The sequence below is a fragment of the Panthera onca genome, chromosome D1 (genome assembly GCF_046562875.1).
Source record: "Panthera onca isolate mPanOnc1 chromosome D1, mPanOnc1 haplotype 2, whole genome shotgun sequence".
Lineage (NCBI taxonomy): Eukaryota > Metazoa > Chordata > Mammalia > Carnivora > Felidae > Panthera > Panthera onca.
In genome coordinates this window covers 39,790,813-39,812,447 of record NC_138348.1, presented here as the reverse complement: position 1 = coordinate 39,812,447, position 21,635 = coordinate 39,790,813, and the positions used below count along the sequence as shown (strand labels likewise).

Genomic DNA, 21,635 nt, shown 5'->3' with positions numbered 1-21,635 from the left:
GTGAAATGATGGAGGCACGCAGATAGAGGAGCAGGAGAATGTAGGCTGGAGTGACATGGGAAAAGGCCAGGGGTGGAGAGAAGCTGGGCCAGCGGGTGGTAGATGAGATGTTCCTGCAGGTTCTTGCTCATCTTCCTCATTGGTTTTCCAAGAGGGTGAGCTCTTTGCCTGGGATTCCTGACTCCCAGGTGATTTTAGGCTTTCAGCTTGGTTGGTGAAGCAGATTCCTTCTCAAAAGCATTTTTCCTTTATTCACTGATAGTTTTCAGCTTAGACTATGGCCAAGGGTCAACTTTCCGACACAAATCATTCTTTTTTTCTTTTCTTTTTAGTGCCTTTTTTTTTTTTTTTTAATGCTCTGACATGACGTTCATGATTTATGTTCCTACCTGAGCTGCTCCGGTCCAGGTAGTCAGTGGAAGCGGGCCAGCCCCTGTGGAAACGGACCGTGAGATGTGGCAGTTCTGGTGGAAAGGAGCCAGTCCCCGGACAGTGGATGAGTTTTCCATCAGAAATACCGGGTTCAAATTCCTACTCTGCCACTTTGTGTTCGGAGCTTATAGGACTCAGAAGACTAGCTTAGCTTCTCGGAGCAGCGGTCTCCTCCTGTACAGAGTAGGGATGGCAGTGTTGACCCTCATGAGGTGGTTGTTAGGACTCAACGAAGTCATGTGTGGGCGTGCATATGATAGGAGTTTGGGAAATAATTGTCACCTTCCCTTTTGAGCTCTTTGGGATCTGTGGGAGGTAGTTCCAGCCAGCTGAAGCCATTTGCTGTGCACTTCGTCCTGATGATTTAGCTTCTAGGGCTTTTCTCTCCTAGTGGTCTTGATCTGATTCCCTCCCTCTGGTCCCTGCCACAGGTCTCAGGGGAGACAGACTCACATTCCAAACCTACCCAGGAGAAGGGCTGGCGAGCCAACCCGGGAGCATGGTGACCTACCAACGAATGAGAGCCCACCCCAAACGCCAGTCGATGGTGTTTGAGTTCATCTAGCAGGTGCAGCGTGCGCACTCGGTCCACTTAAAATGCGTCTCTTCTTTTCCGTTGTGGACAACGTGCACGCCCTTCTCAACTGAGTGAAACCCTCTGACGCGAGCTCCTTGACAACTCCCACTTCTTTGCCAGGGCACAGAGCTTGAGGCTTTTGCAATTCTCCAAGCATCTGGCCCGTCTTATCCAGATGACATTTGGAATTTTAATCTTCTAGTTATGGGTTTTCATAAATCTGGTTTGAAATCATCACTGCCAGTCTCATCTGCTGTGGGAAAATGGCTTGAAAGAGACACAGGGAGAGGCTGGCTTGTGCCTGCATGGGGATGCCTGGAGAGTGCGTGGGGCATGTTGGGAGGGAGGCTGTGGGTGGGGAGCGGCACTTGTTTCTGACTGTGGACCAAGCACTGCTTTACAGTAACTCCGCTTTGGAAGCCTGCGCGAGGGCTTTGGGATCCAGAACTTGCACTGTGCCGGGCACTGAGCTGGGTGCTTTATGTATGTCATCTCACTGCTCTCTTCACATGACACCCATTGTACAGATAGAGGAAAACTGAGGTTCAGATGTATTAAGTAACTTGCCTGAGGTCACCAAGCGGAAGCTGGAGAGGATTTTGAAGTCTGGGTTTAACTGACTTCAGAGCCCGTCTCTTTCCAGGATACCTGACAGCTCCCATTCATCTGTGGATTCTTGGAAGCAAAATCCCCAAATCCATAGATCAGAAACACTGGGACTGCCCTAGCTGGCATTCTTTTAACCCCTCAGCACCCATCCCCTCCGCTGCACTCAGGGGTGGGGCGGGGGGGTTAAGGCAGGAGAGGTGCACACAGGCTGGGCCCTGAAAGACTTTGCCAAGGGCTCGGGAATAGTTGGTGCTTCATCTCAAGGGTAGTGGGATGCTGTTGAAGGCTTTTGCGGGAGAGTGGCATGAATCCACGTCAGCGGTTACTCATGGTCTTTTCTGTGGGACACGTGCAAGTCCTTGTCCTCTTCCTGGTGGTTGACTGAAAGCATTCTCATGTGCCTGGGAACTCTCAGAGACTCGACTGCTCTACCTTCAAGGACCCCAAGGATCCTACGCCCCCTGGTGGGGAATCTGCCAATAGAGAACATTTTTGCGGGATCTAGAAAGGTGAGGAAGAGTAGAGAGGGCATTCTAGGTTACAGAGCTTCACCGAGGCAGTTCTGTAAGTGCTCAGACTGTTGTGTCCCTGCCACCAAAACTCTGCGATGCAGCAGCAACCCCAGGTGAATGGAGCAAACCACCCGATGGGTCTCGCGTGTGGGCAGGCAGCGTGTGATCGGGAGTCAGCGGCCCGCTGCCGTGAACCCGGTTTTCTGCCAAGTCTGCTCACCTTAGGTGCTGGGCTGCAGCTGGCCAGGGCATCTGCCGTGCTGGTGTGGGGACTGGGGACCAGGGGAATCCCTTGAGCCTCAGAAAGCCTGTTGCCTGCCTCTGCCAGGACAGTCCAGCGTTTGCTTGTTTCTCCCGCAGAGCTTTTGCGAACCCTTAAGGAAATAGAGGCCCCAGTGCAGCAGCAGTCCCAGCAGCAGGAAGAGAGCAGGTGTGTGGGTGCTCAATCCACACTCCTTTCTTTGTCTTCTCCTTGCCTTACTCCGTGTATATTGGCGAGAGCACCTCAGGGCTCCACTTTGTATGGGACTCCTGCGACTTTCAGCAGTCAAGAGGAGGCTGCATGCTCCTTTTCAGGAGAGCAATTTGATGGAGAAATTGTTTTAACTGACTGCTCCTGGGTTTCAGCCCAGGGCCTCAAACTTGGATAAAAGAGTCTATCTTGGCAGCTTTCCGGAGCCCAAGGGAGCCCCTCATCTTTTACTAAATTGACACACTTTGTTTGATTAATGCAGGTATGACATTAGTGATGGTTTTATAATGCTTCCCCCACCACCACCATTGCCCCTGCTGCACCTCCGTCCTCCCCCCAGCTAGACTGAAGTCCCCCGGCAACTCGAGCGTGCTGTCCTTGCTGGTAGGTCTGCACAGAGAGTGGCCCCGGGCCCGTTGCTGACAGGCCTGGGTGGTGTGTGTCCTCTGGCTGTTCCAGCGCTTGGGGGTGCCTCACGAAAGGGGAAGAGAGGACCCCATTGGTTTCCAGGCAAAGCTGCCCCTTCCTAGGCACATCCGTACATTGTACAGATGTTAGCAAGTCCCCAGGGCTTGAGGAACAAGGAGAATTTCCATTTTCCCCATCATATCACAAGTAAAGTAATTCTTCCCATTTCTATGGAGACACCCGGAAACCTGTCCAGTAAAGTCCTCTCGTGACCAAATTGTTTTACTCTGAAGATCCAGACCCCGGACTGGTCTGAAACCCAGTTATCCTGAGGTGTAAGCTTTCTGTGGGTCTAGCTTGGTGGCCTGGAGATTCCTTGTCTTTCTCGAGAGAGTGAAAAGGAAGGAGAACAGATGTCTGTGTGTTTGTGTGTGTGTGCGTGCATGTGTGTATGTGCGTCTGTGTAGGTGTGTATGTGCCCTTTGGAACCTTTTGTGGTTTCATTGCACCGTGATTAACACAAGAGGATGTGTGGGAGAAAAGTTGGGGTATCCAAACACCTGGGATCCCAACCTGATCTCTAGTGTTGGGTAAGCTCTTGCAGGTCACGGCTTCAGAAAATTTCCCCACCTTAGACAAAGCATGGGGCCAAGTGGACGTGAGGGTCTCATCTAGGACCCAAACATATTCCTTAATTAGTGTCTGTCTTTCCTCATGGAGTTTTGGGGACTGAGAATTTCAGAAGCACAAAAGAGAACTTTATTTTTCAGGGAGTTTTTTTTTTTTTTTTTAACCCCTGAGGTAACCTTATCGTTTATTTTTCCTTGTCTGATTGCAATCTCCCTAGTTGCTGACAGTTCGCCTTTGAAATGAGTCTGCTTTGATCAGGGATATGGCAGCCAGACAGGTCATTTTTACTGTCTGTGACTTAGTCCAACCAGTTTGGCAACAGCAGGGTCCCGTCCGAGCGTGGGGAGTGAAAAATGGTGGGCACGGAGTCAGCCTGTCGTACGGCAGCCTGCCCCCTACAGCCAGCACACCGGCCCATTTCCCCCCTTGCCCCCATTGGGTCTCTTGTCTGCAGCTTTCTTGGCAGCCACAGGGATGAGCCTTCCGCTGTATCCACCGACACCTCTCCCTTTGCCGTGCCTTCTCTAGGCTCAACATCCCCCCGGACTGTTAAATGATACACACTTTGTCTCTACTGCCTCCCACTTTTGTTTTCTGGACCCTCTTTAATGCTCCTTCTACCCGGGTGGAGTGCTGCCTGTGCTTGTTCGAGATCTGTATCTGCCCAGTAGAAGGCAGTTTGGGGCTCCACTGGAGGGAGCACGTGTCAGGCCCACGGACTTCGGTAGCCCTGTGTACCATGAAGCAGACTGACCATATCAGGGGCCGTTTTAGCAGGATATGGCTGGATTGGAATAGGGCCCGAACAGAATGCTAGCCCTGAACTCCCAGGGTTGCTGTGACAGTTTAATTACAAGTGCCTATAAAGTGCACAACATAGTGCCGTACAGTACGTGCCTCATGAGTGAGAGCTAATATCGTTGTTTTTATTTTCATAATCATCGTCATTGTTATTCATCATCACCCTGTCTGGAGGAGAACCGCGAGGGACTGAGAACCAAAGCCTTGTTCCACGAAGAGTATTTATAGGAGAGCAAAACATTATGTGAGGTCTCATGAAGGAGACATGGTGCTCAAGGCCCAGAAGGATTAATCTCTGGGGTTCTCCCCACCAAATGAAGACCAAAATTCAACTTAGTGGGAGGAAGAGCTTTATTTATTTATTTATTTATTTATTTATTTTTAAATTTTTTTTTTTAACGTTTATTTATTTTTGAGAGAGAGAGTCAGAGTGTGAGCGGTGGAGGGGCAGAGAGAGAGGGAGACATAGAGTCTGAAGCAGGCTCCAGTCTCCGAGCCATCAGCACAGAGCCCGACGTGGGGCTCGAACTCATGGACTGTGAGATCATGACTTGAGCTGAAGTCGGATGCTTAGCTGACTTAGCCACCCAGGCGCCCCGAGGAAGAACTTTTAAAGGTAGTGTCGGATGACTTCCTTGGGGGCTGGCGGGGGGGGGGGGGTTAAATGTTTATTTATTTTTGAGAGGAGAGAGATAGAGTGTGAGCAGGCGAGGGGCAGAGAGAGTGGGAGACACAGAATCCGAAGCAGGCCCCGGGCTCTGAGCTGTCAGCACAGAGCCCAACACGGGGCTCAAACTCACAGACCGCTAGATCATGACCTGAGCCGAAGTCAGACGCTCAACCACTGAGCCGCACCCAGGTGCCCCAAGGGCGGGGGGGGGGGGGGTCTTCATCCTTGGATTTTGGGGAAACGTGGCATGGGGTTTCATACAGAGGCTAAGTGCATCAGGGAGGAGCGAGATTGGGCAAGAAGACTTCCCGATTCCGGGTTCCAGGAGGCCCTGTGCTGTTTGTCTTTTAGGAAAAGCCACTTAGCACAAGATGCCACATTCCCTCCTTACTCGGTGATGTTTACTATGTGATTGCTGAGGCCTCCCCTGACCACCTGGGGTCTGGGAACTGGCTTCTTATTGTGACATCTTTTATGTGAGACAGTGTCCATGCTCTTAATTTTGGCTTGGCTGAATGATTCCTTCAGGATGCTTAAAGCAATTAGACCTCATTGTGCTGGCCGGGCTCAAAGCAGTATGTCCATGTTTATTCATCCCGGAGAACGGTTTTGTGGGACAAGAGTCAGTGGGCACAGGCAGTTTGCAGGACTTTTGCTCTCCTGCACAAGTAAGCCTGCCAGCAGAGCCTGAGTTGCACAAACTCAGAATACGTCTTCATTTGCAAAAAGCCAGTGAGCCTAACTGGAGGACGTGGAGGTGAGGAGCCCTGTCCTCTCTGTTTGTTATAAACAGTCATTTTGATCACAGAGAAAGGCTTCCTTTCCATTCCTCTCCAGGTTTGTCACGTCCTTGTGCAAAGAAGGGCACGTGTTCCATGCTGGGGTTTATTTTTACCAGCGATACAGATGTTTCTGCTCTTGTGCAAGATTTCATTAAAGCTCAACCAGCGGTTTTCTGTGGCAGGAGACTGCCAAGGTTAATATTTCTGCAATACATTCCCTTCTGTTCATTCTTGGCACCAAAGAACTCCCAGGTGGGCATATCGTGCTTGGTGCCATATATCAAAACTGTACAAGGGAATCACCAATGCATCTGTTTAAACTCAGACGGGGCCTCTGATTGCACAGAGTGTGGTGGCTTCGCGTCGGGAATCATGCCGGGCGACATTTCCTCTGGTTTCAGCTCACCTTTAACGTTCCTCTCGAGCTGCGGAGGCTGCCACAGCTATTCACTCGGGGACAGGGGCAGAGGACGAGAGCACGTGGCAGCATGGAATGTTACATCCTTCTGAGTTCTCTGCTGAAGTAGTGGGAACAGAGCTTAATGATGGCAGATGTGGGTTCAAATCCTGTGCGGCTGAAGTGAGTCACTTCACCCTGCAGAGTGGCAGTTTTCTCAACTGTACAGTGGGGTGGTAATTCATGCTTCAGAGGGTGTGAGGATTAATTGGGACACTGCCTATCATTGAGAAAAAGCAGGAAGGTGCTTGTGAGAGGGAACTGTCAGGAATCCCGGGAGCTCCCCGGTGGCAGAGGATAAGGTACCAGCCAGGGAAGCCCCTCGCAGTTCTCCGTGCTTTTGTGACACAGAGACTGTGTACGACAGAACCGGTTCTACCTGTGAGCGCTGAGGAACCAAGTTAAAAATAATAGCGGCCTGACTTGTCTGATGTGTGTTTCCTCTGCCTCACCCCATCTGTGGCTGGTGGGTTTGGGAAGTAGTCAGACAAACAGGGGCCATGTGTATGGACGTTTGGCAGAGGTGAGGAGAGCTTGAAGGCAAGGGGGTGCTGGGATTAAGGACGAGACAAGAGTGTCATGTTATAATATGATCTCTGGCTGGTGTGCTTAATGACTTATACTACTGACTTTCTGAGCTCAGGTCTGCTCATTGGATCAGAATGGGAAGAGCTCGATCTCCTGCAGTTTGGAGAGTGTGTGTGTGTGTGTGTGTGTGTCCTTATCCCTCTGCTGATTTGTAGTGCCATCTAGTTAAAAGTATGTAATGTTCAGGGCGCCTGGGTGGCTCAGTCAGTTAAGGGTGTGACTTCGGCTCAGGTCATGATCTCACAGTTTGTGAGTTCAAGCCCCGCATCGGCTTCTGTGCTGACAGCTCAAAGCCCAGAGCCTGCTTTGGATTCTGTGTCTCCCTCTCTCTGTGCTCCTCCTCTGCTCATGTTCTGTCTCTCTCTCAAAGATAAATAAACATTAAAAAAAATTTTTTTTAAGTGTGTAATGTTCATATGGGCTTTTTATAAGACTCCACTGAAGAAGGGAAAGTAGCAAAATTATGTGTTTTCAATTATGTTTTCACCAAACTTATGTCTAATTATCTCTGATGGTTTTTAAAAAATTTTAACTTATTTATTTTGAGAGAGAGAGAGAGTGAGAGAGAGAGAGAGAGCAAGCAGGGGAGGGGCAGAGAAAGAAGGAGAGAGAGAATCCCAAGCAGGCTCTGTGCTGTCAGCACTGAGTCTGATGTGGGGCTCAAACTCACAAACCATGAGATCATGACCTGAGCCGAAACCAAGAATCGAACTCTTAACCAACTGAGCCACCCAGGTGCCCCATCTGTGATGCTTTTAATCAGTACTCTGCAAACCCATCCTTCACCACAATATGGCAGCAATGGTGAGATTCCTAACCCTGAGTCTTGCAGGATATCCAAGTGCTTTGTGAATTGTCAACCAAAGACAGTCTTGTTTCCAGTCTTATGGTAGTTATCAGCGGCCAAATCTGTGAATGGTGTTGTGGGAGGAGCTCTGCCTTCATCAGACTGTTGTGATGGCCAGGACATGCCCTTTCCTGGCTGTACTAGATGACAGTGACATAGTGGATAATGTGTTCCCTGCTGTTGCCTTTGTAACCCATCAAATCCCTCCATTCTTCCTTCTGTCCCTCTTTCCATCCGTCCATCCGTCCAGCCAGCCAGCAAACACTTCTTGGCATAGCTGGCACTAAACTGCCAGAGAATATGGAGGTAATGATCATAGATCCTGCCCTCAGAGACCTTAAAATGGAAAATGGGAGTCAAGACATTTAACTTGACTTGACAAGACATTTAACTTGAAGATGAGATGAAAGCTCAAGGAAAAATTTGGTGAGGGAAAGAGTGGGCTTTGAACCGACTGCTCTTTGAGAAATACACAGGATCCCAGTGTGTGAAGACTGTCCATCCTCACCGTAGGCGTGAAGGCCCTGAGGCTGGAAACAGGTGGGTCTTTCTGAGGAATCACCAGCATTTGCGTTGGGCTGAAAGGAGTGTGCATTTAGGGGCACCTAGGTAAACAGCAGTTCCTAGAAGTCAAGTTAAGGATTGGGACTCGCCTCTGTAGGCATCAGAGAATGCTTTCACAGCAGGTGTGGCTAAGGGAAGACTTTGTGGCCCTCACCTGAACCTGAATGCATGCTAAGAGATTTTGAGAAGTCTTCTACCTGTTAAAGAGTAGGTATTAGCTGAGAGATGAGGCCGTCTCACTGATGGGTGGTGGCTGATTCAGCAGGCATATGTAGCACGACCTACATTTCCTTCTCCTTTCATGGCTTCTTTTCAAACCTCTCCTTACTTTTCGGTTTTTCTCACTTTTATTGACAGTTTTTCCCACCGTCTTCAGCCATTCCTGTAAGACCTGTTCTCCAGCCTCACCTCCCAGCCCTCCAGGAATTTGGGAATTTGGAGAAGGGAGTTCAGCCTCCATGACCTTTTCTATCTTTGGAATCTGTTCCTTGGCTATAAATAAGGCCGTTGCTTAGTGCCACCATCGATGGTATTCGCAGCTGTCCCCTGGGAGATGGGCTTAGATGAATAACCCATTTTCAAGAGGACCTGGCCATTAGGTGACAGCTATTTATGGTTCCTATTGACCAGGGCCAAACCTGAACTGCCAGTGACATTAAAATTTCATTTGCAGTGAAGCTGCCTTTCCCTATTGGGCTGTCTCTTTCCATTTATTTGAAATATGTAACCACATTGGTCTAAGTCCTTAAAAAAAGATGAGCAACAAAGTCTTGGGGGACTCCTGTGTTCTGGCTTCTGGGATTTTCCAAAGGCTAAGGGGCTTACCCAGAGTCACCAGGTCAGTTGGTAAGTCACAGAGCCAGAATTCAAACCGACTCCTGCCTGGAATCAAAGCCTAGATAATTTCCACGAAACCATGCGTGTCTGATTTCTGAACCTGGCATGTCACTACCGAGGGTTTTATTTATTTTGTCCTCTGATGTGTCACTCACTCGGAGCTCAGTAGTTGATCACACGTGCAATTGTTAAAAGCTCGTTCATGCCGAATTTGCCTCAGTAGTCACAGTGCGCCATCTCTCCAGAGTTTCTTTCCCACCCCCTTCTGGGAAAATAAACAAGGCCCTAAAATGTCAGGCAACATCCCTTCTGGCTTTCTAATCCGATGTACTTGGTAGATGGTTGAATTCTCTAGTATGCTTCTCATTGGAAAAGGTTCTCTTCCTGAATTCTGTTTCTCCATCAAAGGGATATCACATGATGCGTGATCCTTATTTCTTAGTGGCCTTGACGTTGAAGCTCTTTCACCTGTACTGTCATCCGATTCCTTCTCAAGTACCTGCCCCTTCTTTAGCTTGAACTGTGGAATACGGTCAGGCCCAGGGCCAGGGGAGAGAATGTCTTGATCTCTACATTAGTGACAGTTGTTAGAAGGAAGGAGGTGCAGTGGTTTGGGAAAGCGGAAGGCCTGGGTTGAATGTCAACCCTGCTTCTTGTTCATTGCCAGACCTTAGGCAACTAACGTCTCCGAATCGGTTCTTTATAAAGTGAAGATTCCCCTCTGGAGAGAGGGTAGGGAATTGGCTTTTGATACTCTCATATGGTCTGTGTGTGCCACTGGAAGCTAATACTTTGAGATGAGAAAGAACAATGCTCAGGCCCTCCTTGTAGCACATACTTAGTAACCGTGCTGCCCTGTTCACCACGTGATACAGATTATCTAAATATTAAGAAGTAACAGGTGTGGATGAAATGCTCCCCCTTCCTCTTTCCAGAGATAATTACCCAGATTATCTATATGTAGAGCATGATCTGATCTTTCTCAACCCTGCCTATGCATCAGAATTCTCTAGAAAACTTTGAAAAGAAAAAAACCCAAAAAGGCAGATGTGTGGGTCATTCAGATGTACTGAATCACTCTTCAAAAGTGGGGCCTAGACATCTGTGTTTTTTAAAACTCCCCAGGGGGGCGCCTGGGTGGCTCAGTCGGTTAAGCGTCCGACTTCAGCTCAGGTCATGATCTCGTGGTCCATGGGTTCGAGCCCCGAGTTGGGCTCTGGGCTGATGGCTCGGAGCCTGGAGCCTGCTTCCAATTCTGTGTCTCCCTCTCTCTCTGCCCCTCCCCCGTTCATGCTCTGTCTCTCTCTGTCTCAAAAATAAATAAACGTTAAAAAAAAATAAAAAAATAAAACTCCCCAGGGACTCTTGACCAGCAGCTAGAATCGAGACTACTCGTATAACCAGCAAAGGGAGCAAGTGTGATGTGTGGATTATGGATAAAGTCCCTTGCGTTTTTTTTTTTTTTTTCTTTTTCTTTTTTCCTGCCACAGGACTAAGGCTCTCACAGCTCGTGGCCTTTTCTGCTCGTTTATACAGAGGCCTGTGATCACCATAATTTGCAAAGATAGTCTCAAATGAGGAATTTGAATATCCCTGCCTGTAATACTAATCAAAAACTCCCAACTTGGATTCTGATCAGGACCCTGCAAAGGGAGGGTGAGAACAGTTGGCCTTCCCTCTCCACTCCCAGGGAGCTGTGCACAACCAAAGATGCCTACACAAAGGTGCCTTCCTAAGCTGGTTCCCTGCTCTGTTGAAAGCTGTGGTTTTCTTTTGTGGGGTGCTTCAAGGGCCCCTTTCTAGGACCCACGATGAACCCCAGTGTGTAATCTCTCCAAGGAGATACTCAATTTTCTTGCCCCAACAGCGTGGTCTACAGACCAATCCTAACCTGTCATGGTCCCTGGCTCCACCACTGGAACCATCAGCGATGCCCTCTCTCTCCCTCAAGATTCTCAGGGCAGAAAGCAGATTTCAGACCATGGCAGGAATGCTCATCTCAAGACCCCTCATGACCGCAGTGAAGCACCAGGTTTGAGCAGGTGGGTAAGAGGATGTGCTTAGAGTACAGAGTTCTCCAATGACACCTTCCTCTCAAAAAATCCTCTCTCACCACACTTCCCTCTCTTTTTATATCTGCCATCTGATGGAGCAGGAAACGACTTGAAACTGGCTTTTTGATATTCCCTTGAAATCCTACATTTTGCACATTTGTCTCACACTTACCTTGGTGCCTCTGTTGAAGCCCAGGCTTAGAAGCAGCTCAGTCTGTCGCGATGAGTTACCTGCATAGTGGCCAAAGGCTTAGGCTGGGGGTCAGACAGCATTGGTTTTGAGACCTTAAGCAAGTGGTTTAACCTCTGTGGATCTCTGATTTCTCAGTATTAAAATGGGACCAGTCATAGACACTAAGTTTGACATTGTAAGAATTAAATGTGACAAGTGTGTATAAAGGGCTTTGTGCTTGACACCCAAGAAAGTGGTACCCATTATCCAACCCAGTTCAGCTAAAGCTCTAGCCATCATAGCTGCCTTCTTTCAAACTTCATTCACGAATAGACAGCCAGCTGGAGAGAGGGACTGCTTCACGGCTGCTCTGGGGAGAAACACTCTGGCTCAGCAGGTTGCTTGTCTAGAAGTCACCAGGGGAAGGTCTCATGGAGCACTGGTCACAAAAGCAGGGTCGCAAGAGCTAACTGAATTAAGCAAGTTATCAGGCAGTGGAAAATCAGTTTGATTTGCATCTACGAAGCAGATGGCCAGGACAAGATGATGAAATTAGTTTTATTATGTTAGGGGAAATTAATTTGTCACTTTTTTTCTTTTGTTTTTTTTTTTTTTTTTCCTTAAAAGATGTGATTTTTGTCTCTGGTAAAAGCGATTTGTCGAGAAAGTTTATCCTTTAATGGAAAACCAGGGAGGTAGTAGGACCTTGAAAACCCTTATATTCTAATTGTCTGTTAATAGTAAATTATGTAGAATGTGGCCAAGAGAACAGAAATGCTGCCACCTATTGCTGGCAAAAGCTGGCTTATGTTTCCAAGCACATGGGGGATTTAAAAAATTATCCTTAAAAATCTTCAGACAGTGGGCCATTGATTCATTTTGGAGACATTTTTCCTCTGCTGACGTTCTCGGAATCTGGTGTTTTCTAACTTACCTTATGAATTACAGTGTCTCCCATCACTTTTGATCTGGTTAACCTGGGGGAGCCTCAGGGATTTTGATTCCTTCTCTTGAAGGTGAGGAAGACTCAAATGGAAAATCTTTCGGAACAAATAGGCTCTTTTGAGATTGGGCTCAGGGTTGTTAACTGGGAGATTCCCGACAGTTGTTCTTTGGGCACAAATAGTTCTTTTCATGGCTCTTTTGAAAGGATCAAAGCAAAACTTGGAGTTTTGAACGGCTTCTCTTTTAAGTCCTTTTATCGTTCAGAGTTACTAATGAGCATTCCAGGCAACTCACCCACACTGGAAGAGCTTCTGGTACGTGGTAACTAACGTATAAACTTTATACGTATACCCATGTGTGGGGTGTGTGTGTGTATACAAGTGAATGCTGTTTGTGAAGTTTTGTGGTCTCAAATCTAACTTCAGGCAAGGCATTCTGCCCTTGAAATGGCCGAATCCACACACACTCATGGGGTATTTAAGAGTTCGGTTTTCAAACCTGGCTGCTCACTGTCATCAGTTGTGGAGCTTCATAGTTTGTCTTTTCAAGTAGACTTTTCATTTTACAATAGATTTAAATTTACAGGGAAGTTGCGAAGATAGTACAGAGAGCTTCCATTTACTCCACATCCAGTTTCGCCTCGTGTTAGCAACCCCTTTCACTATGGTATATTTGCCACGATGAATGAACCAGTATTTTTAAATTATCATGAGCCGAAGTCTATACTTTAGTCAGAGTTCCTTAGATTTTTAAAAAAATCTAATGACCTTTGTGTGTCCCCATCCAGGACGCCATGTTAGATTTAGTTGCCCTATCCGCTCAGGTCCCTCTTGGCTGCGACGGTTTCTCCAGCTTTCCTTGTTTGGATGACCTTGATGGTTTTGAGGATTACTGGTCAGGTGTTTTGTAGAATGGGCCCCTACCCCACCCCCAGCTGAGATTCGTCTTGTGCTTCTCTTATGATTGGACTGTGGGTTTTGGAGGGAAAAACCAGAAAGGCAAAGTGCCATTTTCATCACATCCTATCAAGGGTGCGTGCCATCAACATGACTTATTGATGGTGAGGTTGATCTCGACCGTCTGGCTGTGGTGGAGTTTGTCAGGTTTCACACCTGTAGAGCTACTCTTGTCCCCCTTTGTGTACTGTTCTCTGTGCAGCCCACACTTGAAGAGTGGCAGTTCACACTCCACTTCCTTGAGAACAGAATATCTACGTAAATTATTTGGCATTCTTTTTGCACAGAGGATTTTTTTACTCTCCCCATTTATTTATTTATTCGGTCCCCTAGTTATATCAGAATAGACTCATGGATATTTGTTTCATACTTTGGGTTTTAACCCAGTACTGCTTCATTGCTCCAAACTGTTCCAGCTTTGGCCATCGGGAGCTCAGTGTGTTTTGGTGTGGGCACACATCATTACTGTCTGGCACTATGATTGCTCCAGACCCATCTTGAATATTTCCTGTCTCATTCCAAGAATCGGTGGTTTCTCTGAGGATCCCTGGTTCCTTATATTGGAGAATGGTGTTAGAAACCAAGATATGGGTACTGAGTGTGCTTGTTGTTACTAGGGTGTCACTGTTTTTAGACCTTTTCACTTGGCAGAGCAAGGAAATAAATGTGTGTATATTAACCCATGTATATATACATAACTACAAATATTATATTAAGATTGAAGTAAACATTAGGTTGTAGTTATATAGTATATAGATCAGTATATAGTTTATGCCGATAAACTGTATTGTCATTTAGTTTATAAGCTTAGCTGATAATTTATATAGTATTTCCAACTCTGATCAATTACCACATGGATCATTCCTGCCTTCCCCCCCTTGCTTGCCTGTAACCCCGACTCCAACAGTGAGAAGCATCTGTGAGGTTTGTTAAACATGCATGTGCCAGGACCCACGTCCTAAGGTTGAGTGAGATGCCCACCTGGAGCCTGGGCATCTGTATTTTAAAAAGCTCTCGATAGGTTGAAAAATCCCACTGTAGGCTCATAGTACCATGTACCCATCTTTACAGCATTTGCCACAATTGTTCTCTGACATCTTCTTATATCTTTATTTGATATCCTTATATGATTAATCTTTGTCACTCTCTGAAGACAGTAAGCTCCTTGTCTGTTATGCTCATCACTCTATATCCCCCAGTAAGGGTGCACAGTGCATAAGCACTGTAAGTGTTTGTTGGATCAGCGAATGCAATTACACACGGCAGTAATGAGGGAAGGGAAAATAAATATTTATACACCCCTTCCTACATTCCCAACACCTTTCTAGCTGCTTTTTGCAATATTGTCCAGTTTGGGGATTTGAATTGGGTCTGGCTGACAACAGAATCCAAGCCCTTTATGTTATGGAAATCCTACCATAGGAGGCCCCTTGTTTCCTGCTTTGCATGTCACTGGAGCTGCCACTGGCCCTGATGGAGCTGTGTGGGTGGCCCAGGAGGAGGCCAGAGGGGGAGAAATGGCAGCACCCATTTAGAGTCTCACCAAGGCCCCATTAGGAAATTGACTCCAATTTGGTTTGGGGAGAGCGGTGTTTTCTCCTTCCTTTTCATGCTCACAATGAAGGTGACATTGATTTACAATTCAGTGGGTTGGAGCAGGGAAAGGAGGCTTCTATGGGTGGAAAAGATCAATTAAATGATTATCCCAGCTGCCACACACTAATGCCTTTCTTACTGAGTTTCAGAATCAGGAAGCAGAAGGCCACCACATTTAGCCTTTTACAGGAAATCTAATTGCCAACTTTGTGGTGCCAAGTTTTATTAGATTGGCAAGAGTCAGTCTTAGCGGCTGCCAGTATCAGGCACTCCAGAAAGCTTCCCCCTGGCCACCTGGGTTCTAAATGACCTTCTCTGCTTCCTTTGTGAGTGCTTTTGCTGAAGTTTTATGAATGTAACATTTTTACAGTTTGTATCTTTTTGTGATTTTTGTCTGGCTTCTAGAGGCCGGGACTGAAAGCCTGGCCAGTAGTCAGAATTATTTATTGGTTTCCTACTATGTGGTAGGCACTGAGCTAGTGGCTGGGGATTTTAGCGGTGAGCAGAACCAAAGATTCCTGTTGTTTATACAGTCCTCCACCTAGAATGCTTTTCCCCTAGAACGGTGGGTCCCAAAGTGTAGTGTGTATGCGAATCACCCAGAGGGTTTGTTCAAACCCAGACTGCTGGGGCCCACCCTCAGAGTTTTGGATTCGGAAGGTCTGGAGCGAGCCCTGAGAATCTGCATTTCCAACAGATCCCCATGCGATGCTGATACTGCTCTGGGAGAACCACTGTCCTTCATCGTTGCATGATGGTCTTCTTCTTATCAGTTAGGTCCCTATGTAAATGTCCCCTCCTTAGAGAGGCTATTCTTGATTTCCTTACCATAGTATCTCTCCACCCTTGCCATTCATTCTCTATTGCGTTTTCTCCATGGTATTTATCATTCTCTGGTATGAGCTTGCTTGTTAGTTTATTGCTGTTTTGTCTCTCTCCCTCACCCCTCCTCCACAATAGAATAGAGGCACAGGAGAGCGTGCCTTTTGACTCTGACTCCTCCAAGCCTAGACTAGTATCTGCTGCAGAGAACATGCTCAGTAAATACTTGAATGAATGAAATCCTCACAAGCATGAGTGTTATGAAGGAGAGGCCTCGGATGCCATGGGAGTGGAACTGGTAGACCTCAGGGAGGGCAAAGACATTCCATTGCATCCTACAGGGAGCAATGGTGTGGCCGTGACGCCTATTTCAGATACTGTACCCCAGCGTATTGCTTGCCAGGTCATAGGCCACATGGGATTTAATTGTTCCATAGCCTTTCCATGGTCCTTTCCACATTGAAAAAGGTCATCTCGAGAGCAGACCAGAATTCCCTCAGGCAGGCATCCGACCCTTGTACAGACGGGTTCGGCAAACTGCCGGGTCCCAGATTACTAAGCTTGGCAGGATGCAAGGAAGGCCTGCCTGCAATGCGCCTCTTCTAATGACCTTCCTCCTGGTATCCACACCCATCCACTCGCCGAGATCTGGAACCCGCAGCCATGTGGGGGCCTGGGTAGCCCTTTCCAAACCCCTGCAAGGTTGAGTGTGAGAGGGCTCACACTCTCTTCCTTTTGCAGGCGTGAGACTTTTGGGGTGGGAACAGGTGGATTCCTCTCCTTCATCAGCCCCTCAGAGAAACGGAAGGGCCTGTCGTTCCTCTCGGAGAGAGAGTGTGTCAGGCAAAAGATGAGACGCTTGTAGGCAACACACACAGAGGTTGTCAAAACCGCACTTCAGGAGATGCAGGCACGTCAGGCTTCTGCTCTTGTGCGGCCCCAGCAGCCACCGCCTCAGACGTGGCCTCAAGCTTCCTCGCTCGGCCTTTGCTAAGCGGGGAGCGAGCCCCCAGGTTTGTTCGCCTGGGACAGCCAAAGGAACCGCGATTTATTTCCCTTGAGTGTGTCATGAAAATGTCAGCACAGAGAGTCGGGTTATTTTGGAGGGCGAAGAGAATTTGGCCTGGGAGGTGGAGGGGGCCGCATCACAGCGCTCTGCAGCCAGGGCTGAGGGCCAGAGGGCCGCCCAGCGGGCCGGGGTAACATAAGCTGCCGCTATTCAGGAGGTGGCCCGTGTAAGAAAATCTGACCACAGCGGGAGCGTGACTTCAGCTAAAATTAACCTTCGAGGCTTCACACGCCTCCACAGTGCTTTGAACTAGACACCCCGAGAGGGTGCAGGCCGGTGGCTGCCCGCATCGCGCGGCTGTCGCGGACGAGCCATGCCTATAAGCATCAACTTGTGGGTTCCCGCCCGGGGCCAGAGTCGGGATTCCTGCGACCATTACAAAGTGGTAAGCAACGCTCAGGGACGCCGGCAGGGTCTCTGGGGAGGGTGATGAAGTTTGTTTGAATCAGGCTCCAGTGTAGACATGGTTCCAGGTGGTTTTCTATGCCGGCTGGGACCCCAAGAGCTCCACGGGGGGGCCTTTCATCTGCCTAACACTTTGCTGGGCTGGCCGCCACCTCATGAGGACCCAGCGGTGTATTTTTAGAGCAGGTAGAGAGGACTTGTCTGGAAGTTGTTGATGGCCTTAAAAAATACACTTGCGTAAGCCAACAGGTGTGGTGTGTTTTCTCAATTGTGGGCCTCAGCAGGTGCAAATAGGGAGAAAGATTGACCTCTGTTAAGGGTTTGAAGAGATATAAGGGGGGTGTGTTCTAGAGGGCTTTACCGTAGAAAGGATTTGTTCCGGGGCAAATTGAAGCGACTTGTCTTCCCGTGAAGCCCGGGAAGAAGCACACTGCTGACCTCTCCCACCCCTGGCCGGGGTCACCCTCGTGGGATCTTTCAAGCGAGTTGGTAACTGCCTCTGTGACTTTCCACTTACTATGGGGAATCCGTGTGGGAGCTTGCAACACAGGGCCAAAGGGGGAGATTTCTTTTTCTTTATGCCGCCTTAACCTTCAGCCCTGGGGCTAATGACGGTCCTGATGCTCCTGGTCCAGTGGCACTTTGGTGGCAGAATCAGAATGGTCACTTTGATGTGGTTTGCCTAGTTTGCAAAAAACGAGATCGTTTATTCCCTCCAGCCCCCATGCCAATGTCACAGGCCTCATTCATGTCATAAGGCTTGGGAAGGACTCCTTTTCCAGGGTGGCGTGTGTACCTCTCTTATTTGCTTAATGATGGCTGCGTATAAGTGACTTTGGAATGGTTCACTGTAAACTGTTTAAGCCTCCAAAACATTTCCTTAGGTGAGCAGGTCTGGATTGCCCTTATCTTCAAGAATAGGAATGGTGTTGGTATGAATGATGTAGGAAAACTCACTGTAAAAAGCTATCTCTTGATGTCGTTTTGAGGGCACTTTTCCACGTGAACCGCTCTGCTGAACTCTCTGAATTATTTTCATCCTCTTGTTACCTCACTCCTCTGGGGCATTGGCTTATAAAAGCTGGCAGGCTGCTGGGATGCCGGAGCTGGTGTGTCTTTTGTGCTTTGTATGTCTAACACTGCCCAGGCTAAGCACAATTAATGGGGGCGTCTTTAGATTTTTTTCGTATTTTTTAGCTCCCAGATCTAGACTCGTTGCCCTGTGAAAGAGATTCCTTTCGAGGTAGGACGTTAAAAATAGACATTTCAGTAGAGGAAGCTATGGTATGTGGTTCCGAGCTTTGATGGACACCTCTCACAGGCTGCATGGGATCTCTGTCTCCTGCTGAACCTGGATAGACACTGACCTCCAATTTCTATTTTCTCCGGAAGAGAGGGCTCTCCAGTTTCGTCCTGGAACTTCCCCCCCCCCCCCCCCCCCCAATCCTGGACATCCACTGACCTGGCCTGGGTTTTATGACTGCCATGTGACCCCAAAATGGCTGGACTGAGTTTGAGTACCTGGGCTGCAGTGCTGATGCTAAATCTTGTCCAGCTGAGCTCTCCCTTTCCCCATCTGTTAAATGGGGAGAATGTGTGTGGCTCTGATTAGATTGTGTTTATGAAAGAGCCTTATTAATTGTAAGCACTGCGGATGGGAGGCCGAGGCCGTGCTGTTGTTATTAAGTCTTTATTCTTCTTGAGCTGAATCAATCGGGGCTTTCTTCAGGACCCAATAGAATAAATACTATCTTTGTGCTCTGGGCCAGATTGTCTCCCGGGTAGGGGAGACGCCCCTTCTTTCCTGGGTGCCAGCTTGGTATCTGGTAGTCTTCCTAGTAAAAGCCTATTATAAAAATACAAAACATAAGAAACCTGAGATGCCCCAGGCCTGACATCTGGGCTTGGAGAAGGGCCCGGGGCACAACAGCCACTTCCACTGTGGCCAAGTCTCTTGGCCATGAAGTTCCTGAGAAGGGCAGCAGCAAGACAGCATTTCCTAGGGCGGGGAAACGCCAGCCCCTGCTGGGAACTGCTGGCCCACCAGAGATTTTAAAGCCTGTGCATCTTTCCCCCAAATGGCACAGAAGTGTCTTGGCCAGCACTGTGCCCAGTGGGATGTAGCTCCCTGAACACTTGTGAGGATGTCGGACCTTCTAAGGTCCCCCTGGGCCCAGTGACTTTGAGTACCTGGGCCTTCTTTACATTTCACTGAGTACCTGTGTGTGTGTGTGCGCGCGCTCACAGGTGCTCACATTTTTTTTTCCTCCTTTGATCCTTAGAAGTTTGTGCTAGGTGCTGTTATTTTCTCCGTTTTATAGATGAAACTGAGCTTGAGTTTCAGTGATTTACCTGGATTTGTGTAAGAGGTAAAGCCAGGGAATTAAAAGATCAACTGAGGCACACTAAATATTGTTTCCAAATGTTTATCTTAGAGCACGCACGCACACACACGTGTGTGCATGCAAGAGCAAGCATGGGGGACGGGCAGAGAGAGAGGGAGACAGAGGATCCGAAGCAGGCTCTGTGCTGACATCAGAGAGCCTGATGTGGGGCTCGAACCCACAAACCGTGAGATCATGACCCGATCCAAAGTCAGATACTTAACCGACTGAGCCACCCAGGTTCCCCCATATTAAACATTTTAAGAGCTTGTTTGAACAAAAAATCGATTAGAATCAGACTGTGTCCAGTCTAGCAGATGGAAAGGGTCCCAGAGAAGACTTTTATCGGCAAAAGGGAAGACTTTTATTGGCAAAATTGGGCAGATTACCTAGCTAGGGCTGAACAGGTGATTGACTGACAGTTTAAGATGATTTTCTGGGGGAGGCAAAACTGTCATTAAGTCTCAAGTTCAGTGATGTGGGACTTAATATAAGCAACTCCCCTTTAGGCCCATTTTCTTGTTTTCAGCAGAGGTCTGATCTGACTTCACACTTGTAACTACGCAAACATTTTCTCCTTGTCACAAAATAGATGTTCACGGAAGTTACCCTTGATGTGCCAACCATAAACCTGCTTGGCAGTGGGGAGAATAAGGAGATCTGGGCCCCTACCTAAGGTCTTGTACCTCCTAATTTTTCTAGGTAGAACTAAAGAAGGACCCTACCACCTTGCCTTAAGTCACATGTCCTGCTGGAAAGGGGGACTGTCCATACCCCACGCTTGGGACCCTCTCTGAGGGCTTCTCCCTGATAAATCAGGCTGCTCTATAATCTTTTCTGAGAAATCTGACCCAGGGTTAATCCTTTAATTAGCATCCACTACTGGGGCTTCCTGGGCAAGGGAGCATTCTTAAATAACAAACATGCGCAAGGGTTTGCCTTGGGTGTTGTGAATTTTAATAAGCAGTCTACAGGTTATATAGCCACTCACCTGCAGTGGTCTGGGATTGGCCCTAAGAAACCAAAACCACAAACCTTTTTACCATTAAAAAAAAAAAAAAATCACTCCTAAGCCTGCCAGAGTGATTACATTTCCTCATCCGAATCTATGGCCTTTAAACCATTGATGATCCCATTTAGAGATGTAAATGTTAGCTGGGAACAGTGATTCTCACCAGGCCATCCCTGGAAAGCAGCAAGCCTGGGACCTAACAAGCCTGATGGAAAGAAATGAGTCAGGGGAGTTGGGAGCACCCTGGTCGGGGTGAGACAAGGTCAGGCCCCGTGCCTGGGAAGGTCCCCCGTGCAGGGAGACCACTGTAAGTAGGGCCAGTTGAGACACCTTCAGGGGCAGGGGGGAGTTGGTGTGGGGGGCCAGGAGGGGCCAGGAAGCTGTGCCCCATAAGGTTAGAGAGACCTTCACCAAAACCCAGGAGGCCTGTGCGGGAGGAGGAATGACGCAAGCCGAGAGAGGGTTTCAGCCAGTATTCCTGGAGCAAGTGCCCCCATGACAAATTCCCCATTGGGTGCTGCAAAGGGACACCATGAACTAACTCCCCGTCTACCCACTTGGCCCTGTGGGTAGACCCCCACACTCTCTTAGCCGGAAGTAACCTAACCTGGGTTCAGGCTCATTCTATCCAGTCCTGTCCCCTCGCTCGCCGGGAGGCAGGCCTTGGCACCTCTAGGCCCTCCTCGGAAGGAGTCCCCTTACCCTAGAAAGCACTGGTAGGAGTCTAGATTTTATTGAAGATTTCAGAGGGGAGCATTTAGATAATGTACAACTTTATTAAATGCCTCACGATCTTGTCTCCAGGGTTTCTCCCTCCTCCCATCCCACAACCTCTCCGCTTCCCAGTCTCTGGAGTTCCAAACCTCCCCTCCCTCTTCTGAATTCACTTTTTCTCATGCAAAGCATTTAATCTCCGTCTCCACTCCCCTACATTTGCATCCCCTGGCTCCTTCTTCTGCATAACAAAGAAACCTCCTTGGGGAAGGTGGGGGTGGGAATAAGTGACATAATTTTTTCCCATTTCACCTTTTGTA

At 48.2% G+C, this 21,635-nt stretch overlaps 1 protein-coding gene across 10 annotated transcripts in view; it reads left to right on the top strand.

Annotated features, from left to right (window-relative positions):
• Positions 1–21,635, top strand: part of NAV2 (neuron navigator 2) — a 732,958-nt gene that overhangs the window by 427,415 nt on the left and 283,908 nt on the right. The window contains exon 1 of one of the 10 annotated variants that reach the window (XM_078433317.2): positions 16,973–17,185. The exons of 8 other annotated variants lie outside the window; for them this stretch is intronic. In XM_078433317.2, the coding sequence (XP_078289443.2) occupies positions 17,114–17,185 (72 nt within the window). In that variant the 5' untranslated portion in view covers positions 16,973–17,113. Of the gene's footprint in view, positions 1–16,972; positions 17,186–17,580; positions 17,695–21,635 lie in introns of those variants that run through there. One more of the 10 variants, XM_081790298.1, reaches the window with a different exon arrangement.